Below are 11,051 nucleotides of genomic sequence, written 5' to 3'. Positions count from 1 at the left end.
TTTTGTACAAGTTACAATCTATGGACCTGACTATGGCTCTGAAATATCAGCAGCCTAACTGTGCTGTGTATTGATAAATCTATGACGCTGTCCATGGTGCTGAAGTAGAAGAGGGATTTGTAATTGTGCCTTTTTCTCTCTCAGTCCCATCACTTCTGTCAGTTTTTATCTTGGATCTATAATATTATAAACTTTAAATTCTATACTATATTTTAGCCTTAATACTTTATACTATATACTTGAGTAGTGGGAGGATCACATAGATTACAATAATATTTCTATGGTCATTCAATAACAGCAGCCTAACTGTGCTGTGTATTGATAAATCTATGACGCTGTCCATGGTGCTGAAGTAGAAGAAGAGGGATTTGTAATTGCACCTTTTTCTCTCTCAGTCCCATCACTTCTGTCAGTTTTTAGCTTGGATCTATAATATTCTCTCAACTATAAACTATAACTTCTGTACTATATTTTAGCCTTTATACTTTATACTGTCACCTTCATGATCAAATTGATAAGTAGCAATGTGTAGTGTGAGGATCATAGGAGATTACAATAATATTTCTATGGTCATTCAGTAGCATCTGCTGCTGAAAATACACACTCAGACTTCTATAACAAAATATTTTAGGGGAGAAATACTAGATTAGAGATATAGATTTCACCATAGATGTTTGGTGTAACCTGGAGTTGAGCAGGTAAATTAACCTACACTGACTGGACCACGCTCAGCTACTACAGTTACAGAATTCGAGGTCAAGTCTATACCTTCAAAATAATATCCACATCCACTAAAAGAATAGGCCTACACAAAATATGCATTTAACCAAATAGCAGTTCTATTAAATTGAAATTACAATGATAATCCTGCACTCCCTATCCCTCCTCCACTGGGCCACCCCCCCCCCCCCCCCCTGTTAAAAAAGAAAAAAAAGAAACCACCTTCTGATTAAAAGTGTGGAAGTATTATCAGCAAAAATGTGTTAAAAGTGTAAAATGTAAAAGTACCCATTAGGCAGCAGAGTGTTAATATGTAATTGGATTTTTATAAACCCCAACTGCATTAATTTGTAAAAAGGTAGAGCACATTTTAACTATCTTACACACTATAAAATAGCTTCAAACTGATGAGATTTAGGTGTCAGATTAATGTATAGGCTATAATCTCTCTGAAATATAACGGAGTAGAAGTGTAACGTAAAAAGGAAATACTCTAAATGCAAGTAGTCTACTAGTCTAATTGTGCTTAAGCTAAGTAGCCTACAGTACTTGAGTAAATGAAGGAACACTTTCCACCATTATTCTTTAATTATTCGTCCATGAATAATTTAATGGTTAGGGTTAGGGTTGGTAAAGTGTTGTTATATTCCTTTGCAGCACATATCACATTCATTTCATTTCTTAAACATATACAGTATGTCCATAACTGTTTGGTCCCTTACTTTGAGGTCACCTGACTTACTTATCAGCTGTATAGGCCTCCTAAAATTTGCCCAATTGGCCTTCATATAGCATACCATTGAACCTCCCTTCCCTGATATTTCTGGTCTAATAATGGGAGATAATAATGAAAGTAAAGTACCTAAAGTAGCTCATTCTTAGGTAGGCTATCAGACTTTAATTAGAATTTTAATTTCAACTTAATTTGCACTACAACTATAATTCAAATGGGTGATATTTGTACTTTTTTTTCTCCACTACACACTACACATATATTTTGCAGTTATAATTATCTACTACTTTGCAGATGAAAATTAAAGAAGAACAATTATGACCATATTTAAAAAGAGGATATAATTATCACAAGTTACAGTAAATTAAACCACCCCACAGTATATAGACTATACACTCATTTTTATTATCTATAGGCCTATGCTAATGCTAATGCTGTAATAATTGGCCTAATAGTGATATGTATTTAACGCAACAATGGCAGAGCACAGTAAGGACTTTCACACTTATAGTAGCCTACTGCTGCTTTTATGTATTATGTGTAGTATTTGATTTTTTATATGTAGAGTTTTGTTAAATTGTGGAAGCCTATTGTACACATTTTAACCAGTTTGGATCAATATAGCACTAATGAGACATTGGGTTAACTTTATCCAGTAGTAAATGAGACCTGTGTGATTTTAAAAACAGTGAGTTTGACACAATATTATCATATTTTAGCTGAAAATGCTCACAAATCAACTGTTTCCTGTTCAAAATGATGTGAGATTCAAAGCATACACAAGATATTAACAATTTATCACAAACACATGGCATGTCATTTTAAGAAAAAAGAAGATTATAACAAGCTTTAATTTGGTTAATAACTTTACATTAAAATAAAAGATAACACTAAGAATTGGTTCAGCTGCATTCTGGGTAAAGTATTGATGATATTGATCCAAATTGGGTACATTTTGTGCCATTTTCACTCAATTCAATGATCAGATTATTTCTTTAACACTGATTTTGTTGGTATTTTACATGATAAGACAAAGTAACTACAGGCTATCATCAAGTTGGTTGATATTAAAAGGTGTAACTACACAGGAAATAACTCCCAATTCTAGGTTTTTCAATTATTTCTGCCTCTTGAAGTCCATGTCAAACTTTTCTTTGCCTCTGCGTGGACTCACAGCGAGACTCACTGTGTTTGTGCAGCATCAGCGACACCCTGCTCCTCTCCTCCTCCTCTCTTCTCCTCCTCTCTTCTCTTCAACACAGTAATTTATTACTCCTAATCCCCCAGACTGTCACCAAATCAGCTGCATGAAACAAGAATCTCATTTGTTAAACTGGGGGGGCTTGTGCAGATGGAAGATCGATTATTTTTCTCCTAAGAAATCTCTAATTGAGTGAATACAGAGTGCAAAAAAGGCAGATCACAGAGAGAGGAAGGCAACGAAGAGAGGAAGAGGAGGAGGAGGAGGAGGAGGAGGAGAAGAAGAGTTTGGGGAGAGCCTGTACTGTAAAAACCAGGAGGTCACAGGTTCAAAGCCCCGTCTGCTGGCATCAACTGTGAACCATCAGCTGCAATCACACACACACAGAGAGAGAGACACAGAGAGAGAGAGAGAGAGAGAGAGAGAGAGAGAGAGAGAGAGAGAGAGAGAGAGAGAGAGAGAGAGAGAGAGAGAGAGAGAGAGAGAGAGAGAGAGAGAGAGAGAGAGAGGATACATGCTGTCTCACTTGTGTGCAAAATGGCCTAAAAAGCACCATTTACATATATTTTCTATTGTTTTCAGTGCAATTTTATTAAAAGTCACTCCTCATCTCCACAACTGCGTGAAAATGTCTACTTTCCACTCAGATGCACCGCATTAACTTGCAGGAGGCGAATTTGTTTGTTTGTCTATTTTTATTTATATCATGGGTAAGATTGATGTGAGCATGTTAGTGGAATCTGCCGGGAGGAGAGATGTTAACCGTGCTCCGGTCCTTGTTTACCCTAATTACAACCCTATCAGCTCAGCAAAACCAAAAGACCTTCATCACACACACACACACACACACACTTATACACACACACACACACACACACACACACACACACACACACTATTGGCACTGTTAAGTGAAAAGATGCCTTTGAATTAGTTGAACTAATCCTAAATACACTGGCACAATAGGAGTAACAACTTCCACTGAGAGTCATTTATCAAACAGCAAATTGGTTCACATGGAGCCAAAATAATCACAATAATGATAATAATAAAAAAAATATGAATAATAATAATTTAAAAGTTTATATAATAATGGTAATGTAGTTTTTTGTGATTTAAATCTTAAATAAATTGAATAAAATGTGTCGACTCAGCTTTTTTGCACCCAATATATTTCACCAATTTTAGCAGCAAATCAGCTCAATATTTAATATTAGCAGGATTTAAATCATAACAAGGAAATTAAAGCTCTTAATTCACCATTAAAAATACAAATGCCCCCCCCAGAAATCCTCCATCCTTCCCCCTTTTTTTTTTTTTAAACCTTGCAGCTTTTACACAACATGCAAAAAAAAAAAAAAAAAAGTCAAATAAACTGATATTTGTATTGGAGTATTTTAGCTCCTGACATCTCATGATCTCCTCCATCTTTCCTCTCTCTCCCTCTTTCATCTCTCTATCTCTCCTCTCTATCTCTCGTTGTTGGGGTTAAATATGACCTGCTGCTATGAGAGGAGTCATTCACTTTTGTTTGCGCAAGCTATAAAAGCGGTGAGCTATTCAAAAGTCGTAAAATGAAGCGCGCAATCCATCATCCTGCAATGTGATGATATTAAATTATCCTTACATGGATTTCAGCGCGCTTTGGAAACGCTGCGTAAAATAAGGAAAAACGATATTTAAGTTGTTTTTAAAAACATAATAATTTAGAAGAGCAGAAAATATACAACATAAATCTTAAATAGTATTTTTTTATATTTATATTTCTGTGATATAAAGCCAGCTGCTGTTTCCTGGGCTACATCCTTATTTATAAAGAGAATAAAACCAGCTTTAATACGCCTATTTTTTTGGATTAATAACGCGTATTTCCAGTCTTTAACCTCCAAATCCAGCTTCTTAAAAAAAACAGATAAACACACAAGACATGAAATTATCTCCCAAGTGCGCATCTTCATCATCATCTGCTTCCTTCTTCTTCTTCTTCTCTTTCTTTTCCCCTCCTTTGGAAGAAAGACGCACACGAAACATGAAGCGCAAATCTTCCACATCCCGGTACAGGCTCTCTATAAGACTCGCGCACACGACTCTCCACTCCTCCATCTCTCTCCACCTCTCTCCACCTCCACATCCATCCACCCCGGTCTGTCGTGCCACCAGATTGCAGACAAAAAAAAAAAAAAAAAAAAAAGATGAGCAGAGGCAATTGAAGTCTGGATGGATGAAGAAAAGAACCCCCTCAAAAAAAAAAAAAAAAGAGGAGAGCCCAGGGTTCACGCTCGGACGCCTCCTTTGTGCCACTTTTTTGCCCCCCCCCCCTCTTCCCTCCATTGCACATAATAAATAAACCTGCTCGTCCATCTGTCTAAAAAGCATGTCTGATTTTTCTCCTTTTCTTTATATCCTTAAATACATAGCAGACTAGTGTGTGCGTGTGTGTGTCTATGTGTGTGTGTGTTGCAAAGAGCTAATTGAGTGTAATTCTTTTACAATTCATCTTTTCTTGCGTCACTAAAAATAAATAAATTTGGCAGATTATGACCCACACACTAAAAAAAAATAAAAAAAACCTAGTGAATCTGCCCTCCTCTATGACCATGTGTTTGCCCGTGTAGGACTATTTATCTCTTCAGGTGTCAGGTTATCCGCAGCCTGTGGTGTGTGTGTGTGTGTGTGTGTGTGTGTGTGTGTGTGTGTGTATTAACTGTGTCCCTCTTTATCAAAGGCGAGCTATTCATGTTAAACTCTCCCTCCACTTTCCGCCGAATTATGCACTTAATTTGCTCACACATCATTTACAACCCAAGTCCCTCCCTTTCTTGACAGTTGGGGCCTAAATACTAGTAAATGAACCACTAATGTATACTGATTTTACTCTGATATTTGCACTAAGAAAAAAAAAGGCGTATAGATTTGGCGACTAATTACATAAAAGCTTAATGGCCTTGAAAATGAGCCATGGTTGGAATTATATATATATAAAAAAAGTTTGTTGTGTTTGGCTGACTGGGAAATCAGAGATATTAGAGGAGGTTCACTTCGTCTCCAAGAGGCGTTTAAGTGTCGAGGATATCACCAAGGAGGCTCAAAATGACATAGAAAAATAAGAAAATGGAAATAATAAAAGGTTTAATAATAATAATAATAATACTAATAAATTCAGCTTCATATTAAAAGGCTCCGGGTTCATATTTGTGGTCTTCTCCCTGTAGCCATGTGCTCCTTCCTTCATGTGAATAACTCCCAATTCTTGCTCACTGCAGCTGACTATACAAACGAGAGCAGAGCAGCATGCACAATTAAACAAATATTGTGGTGATCCAACATTTCTTGAACGGGTCGACGCTTTCACACAGATATTAAATCAGGTTATTTTATTGGATGTAATTTGGAGGAGAAATCAAAGCCAATTACAGGAATGAGGAGGAATGAACTTGTGGATGTGAGAGAGAAAGAAGGGGATGGAGGAGGAGGAGGAGGAGGAGGAGGAGGAGGAAGAAGGGGGTGATAGAGGGAGGAGAGGAGGTGTGGAGGAGGGCGGCCGTGGGGTCTCGGGCTAAAGCTGATATACCTTCAGGCTTCAACTCTGATTGGTCCTCGTTTGGAGAAGCTCACGGGTTCATTCCGTTGTTAAGCGCCTCCCCATTTCTCTAAACTACATTATAATGCAACGAACCTCCCTTTTAACCACAAACCGAATTTGCTTTCATTTAGGCGATATATATTTCTTAAATAGGTTAAAGTCATAGAGATTTTTTTTGGAATAGCATTTTCGCCCTGGAGCGGTGCGCAATGCTATCTCATGCCGACCTCCTGGATGCTCGCCTCGGTGAGTTATCATCACCAAACTCCGGTCTTCAACTCTACTGTAAGCTGGAGGCACTTCTAATCTTAAATCAAGCTCAGAAAATTGTCAATTTGCTTCTTATATTATCTTAATGTGACTGGAGTGAGCTAAACTCGCTTAATTCATTGGAAAAGTAATTATTATTATATTACGCAGTAATTTGATTTAACAATTTTCTAAGATATCGGTGTGATCGAATTGAATTAAGAGTATTTAAGGAGCAGATTGTAATGTGCATGCTGTGGTTGTCTCACTCTCTCTCTCAAAGAGCTGCTGTTAATTTTTTTTATTTTTTTGCATTTGTGTGCTAAGTTTGAACTGGATTGTTTATTGCATGTGCAGCATTACATCTGATTTTCTACTGCAGTAAAAAATATAATGCATCATCAGCAGCTCTTCATTTCTGCATTTTGCCTGTAAAACTGTGCTTGCTTGTTGTATCTACCTAACCATGTTCTTTTCCCTCCTGTGCAGTAGAGGAAGTATTTACAGTTCAACTCTCACCAGGTGTGGTTGTCTATGCAGGGATGAAAGATGCCGCGGCGGAGCTCCTGGGCCACAGGGAGGCTTTAAAGTGCAGGCTCGGTGGAGGTGGACCTGACCCGGGACACTCCGGGGAGCTCGGCCCCGGACAGGACGGCGTGGAAGGAACCACGATGCTTCCCGGTGATGATATCAGCAGCGGCGGAGGATCCAACACGGTGCAGGTGAACAGCAAAGATCAGGAGAAGCAACAGCAGCAGCAACAACAGCAGCAGAACAACAACAACTCCAACCAGTCTGCGAGCCAGCAGTCCCAAAAACAGAAGAGGCACCGGACCCGCTTCACCCCGGCACAGCTCAACGAGTTGGAGAGGAGCTTCGCCAAAACGCACTACCCAGATATCTTCATGCGGGAGGAGCTGGCTCTGAGGATCGGCCTGACGGAGTCCAGAGTGCAGGTAGGACGGCTGGAAACGTGAAGTAAAGCGGAAGTGGATGATGGGTGAAAAATAAACGCAATACAAACTATTAAGAAGCTTTTACGCATTAAAACAATCACAGTAAATCAGTCTGTGCCGGCTCACATTTATAGGATTTATCATTTTAAAGCATCACGTGCTACAAAAAAAGCCATTTAAAATTAAATCCTCAGCTGTTTATCATCACTAAATCACCTCCACTTCTTCAAATTAAAAGAATAAAAAGCTTCTCACAGCCAACAGCATCACAGCATTTAACAATTAAAAGAATCCAGTGTGTGAAATGTAATCTCTTTATTTTGTGTTTGAACTATTCAATGTATAATCTGATTGTATCACATCAGTAATTCAGTTGTTTTTTGTGTTTAAATTGCACTTTAAAATTGAAACGCGTCATTTATAATAGGAAAAAATAAATAATTGCACTCGTTAATTCCCGCCAAATAAATAATATGACGTTACTTTAATAAAATGGATATTTATAGTTTGGTCATTGTAGAATTAAACTTTTGATTTCAGCCGTCGGTGATGGAATATTTATGGAGAAATAAAATATAGGATATTTAAAAAAATGATATAGAAGGATATTTTTGTAGTAATTAATATTAGATTAAAAGAAATTATTTACACACACACACACACACAGAGACACACACATTAATTTATCATCTTCATCCAGCTATGAAATAATTCACATCAATGGAAAAACACAACTAGCCTATTAAAATACAAAATAAGCATCTTAATTTCAGGATATCCAATAATTGTATAGTCTCTATATCGTTTAATTATTATCATCATTATTATTATTATTATTATTATTATTATTATTATAGCTCACAGGCGTCAGTGTGTGTGATGCGTTCAATGTCTTATTAGTCTATCAGCGACTTTGTGGATCACACATCTGGTTCAGTGAAGCTTCAACATGACAGATGTTCTTATAAGTTCACTTTCTCCTTTAATAGCTTAATATACCGTAATATTTATAATATATAAATGCTCACATTTCTCTTTCACCATAGACTCAAGTAACACTCTATAATAAACATTTATAATATTTAAAAAAACACACAGCTAAAGTTTCTTATAGTGTGTAATTTAAATAAAAATCAAGCTGCATCAATTTTATTATTTAAATTCATCTCTTAATTCTCTCTTAATGTAAAATTGGCACATTTCACCTTCTGTAACTATAAATGAATCTACAGGGAACCAAATGATGATGATCGCAGCTTTATTACACCCCTTTTTAACACAGTGATGATAACTTCCACTCTACAGCTCCACTAATAATAATGTTAATAATAATAACTAATAATAACGCTCCTTATCATTCACACATCCGGTCTGCTGCTCTGATACCAAACTCATAAAAATATCAACCACATAAAGGAATTAAAGCGTCCCCGCCTTATTAACCAGCAAATGCGCTTGGGTTGCTCACATGTGAAATAATACGCCAATAATCATTTTTATGGACTATATGGGTCAATTCAGTCACTATATTTACATAAAATAAGAATTAGTGAAATGATGCTGAAGAGAAGGAGGCTGTCTCTCTGTCTGTCTGTCACTGCTCTGTGCGTCTTCATGCCGGACTCGCTGAGGGTGCACTATGTCTCTCTCTCGCTCTTTTTTTTTTAAACAGGAATGAGAAATTGCATTTTCTTTCCTTTGAAGTGTAATGCATTTCAGGCCGGATTTCACGGCTGGCTACACAGGAGGGGAAGAGAGTGAGATTGTCCCGTTCTTATTACTGCGCCCCACTTTCTCAACCAAATCTCCACATTAATCATAGACTGGCTGCTTACAACAGAAACCTGCAGAGGCTCAAGGACTCCCGGAATAAAGTCTGTTTGCGAGCAGGCTGTGTGTGTGTGTGTGTGTGTGTGTGTGTGTGTGTGTGTGTGTGTGTGTGTGTCAGCAGTAACATGATCTTTATTATGGGACTGTGTGTGTGTGTGTGTGTGTGTGTGTGTGTGCTTTTCAGCGGCTTCCTAAAAAAGAAAAAAAATCATTGGGTTTAAAAACGCATTTTTGCACCAAAAATCAAACTGTCCTCAGCCACTAAAAGCACATTTTAAAACCTCTTATAAAAAAAATAAATCGATAAAAAAGCGTATAGATAAAAATAAATGCTAAAATTAGACTCTCCAATTCTTAAAGTTCACATTCAATTATAAAAATGTCAATAAATCAGTCAATAAAAAACAAATAAATGGTTATATATTTTTGAGATGTTATTTGTGATTTACGGACTTTTTGAACGTTTCACAGTGCTAAGCGTAAAAACTCTTAATAATAGGCTTTATTTATTTATTTATGTGTCATTTGAGAACGTTTAGCCTGCACCTGCACATGTCAGCTGATATTATGGTGGAGAAAAAGCATAAATCATGTGTTTTTCCTTCTACTGATTTATTGTGCACATCATCATCATCATGTTTTCACCTTTTTATGTGCTTTGGGTGACATGACCTGTCAATGCCACCACCACCAGTCATCATGACACCTGTACACTCTCCCTATAAACTCATCACACGTCTCTCCTCTGTGTGTCTGCAGGTCTGGTTTCAGAACCGACGCGCCAAGTGGAAGAAGCGCAAGAAGACCACCAATGTGTTCCGCGCTCCGGGGACTCTCCTGCCGACGCACCACGGCCTGCCTCAGTTCCCCTCCGCGGCGGCTGCAGCAGCTGCCATGGGTGACAGCCTCTGCTCTTTCCACGCCAACGACACCCGCTGGGCCACGGCAGGGATGCCCGGTGTATCCCAGCTGCAGCTACCGCCGGCTCTAGGCCGGCAGCAGGCCATGGCGCAGTCCTTGTCTCAGTGCAGCCTCGGCGCAGGGCCACCACCCAACTCCATGGGTCTATCCAACATGTCGTCGAATGGCTCCGGGCTACAGTCGCACCTCTACCAGCCCACTTTCCCCGGGATGGCATCCCTGTCCGGCCCGACCAACGTGACCGGCTCTCCTCAGCTGTGTACTTCCCCGGACAGTGACGTCTGGAGAGGGACAAGCATCGCCTCGCTGCGCCGCAAAGCGCTGGAGCACACAGTATCCATGAGCTTCACCTAGTAACGAGGGGGGGCATGCACCACCACCACCACCACCATCACCACCACCGAGAGGCTTTTCTTTCTCTCATACAGAGATCTTCTGCATTTTAGTTGCTGTTCATCCAATGCACCGGGAAAAATACAACCAGGATTCTTGTTCACTCCACAAAAACGCAGAATACACCTGGCATTTTTTCCCCTCCCGCTTCCCGTTAACGACCAATCTCAAACCAGAGGGAGAACTGAAGCTATTTATCAAGCATAGGGCTGGTTCTGTTTTAAGCTATAATTTATTATTTCGCATGTAGCCATATGGCAGTTATTTATTTGTCTATTTAATTAACTTATTCATCTGTTGCGTATTTATTTCCTTGGCGCACGCGCAGCCCTCGCCTTGCAGGGCTTCTCACTGACATTTGCTTTGGTGACTGACGGTTTTTGAAGACAAATTCTGTGGATACTTTGAGATACAAAACTATAGGTTACAGATCCCTTTTTTTTTTCTTTCTCTCTCTCTCTCTCT

General features: G+C 38.7%; 1 protein-coding gene across 1 annotated transcript; it reads left to right on the top strand.

Moving 5' to 3' along the window:
* Positions 1 to 6,446: 6,446 nt before the first annotated feature.
* otpa (orthopedia homeobox a) lies at positions 6,447 to 10,547 on the top strand. Its single transcript, XM_053339405.1, has 3 exons — positions 6,447 to 6,483; positions 7,027 to 7,442; positions 10,032 to 10,547. Exons 1-3 carry the CDS (start codon positions 6,447 to 6,449, stop codon positions 10,545 to 10,547), a joined length of 969 nt encoding a protein of 322 aa, XP_053195380.1.
* The last annotated feature ends 504 nt before the right edge of the window (positions 10,548 to 11,051 follow it).

This window comes from Scomber japonicus, chromosome 19 (genome assembly GCF_027409825.1).
Source record: "Scomber japonicus isolate fScoJap1 chromosome 19, fScoJap1.pri, whole genome shotgun sequence".
NCBI lineage: Eukaryota > Metazoa > Chordata > Actinopteri > Scombriformes > Scombridae > Scomber > Scomber japonicus.
The sequence above is the reverse complement of the archived record's forward strand: the minus strand, read 5'-3'. Positions and strand labels throughout refer to the sequence as shown.

Bases quoted from the DNA above. Each gene is read 5' to 3' on its own strand.
- otpa (XM_053339405.1), top strand. From the start codon at position 6,447: ATGCTATCTCATGCCGACCTCCTGGATGCTCGCCTCG. The intron at 6,484-7,026 runs GTGAGTTATCAT...TTGTCTATGCAG, and splicing joins CCTCCTGGATGCTCGCCTCG to GGATGAAAGATGCCGCGGCG. The intron at 7,443-10,031 runs GTAGGACGGCTG...GTGTGTCTGCAG, and splicing joins TGACGGAGTCCAGAGTGCAG to GTCTGGTTTCAGAACCGACG.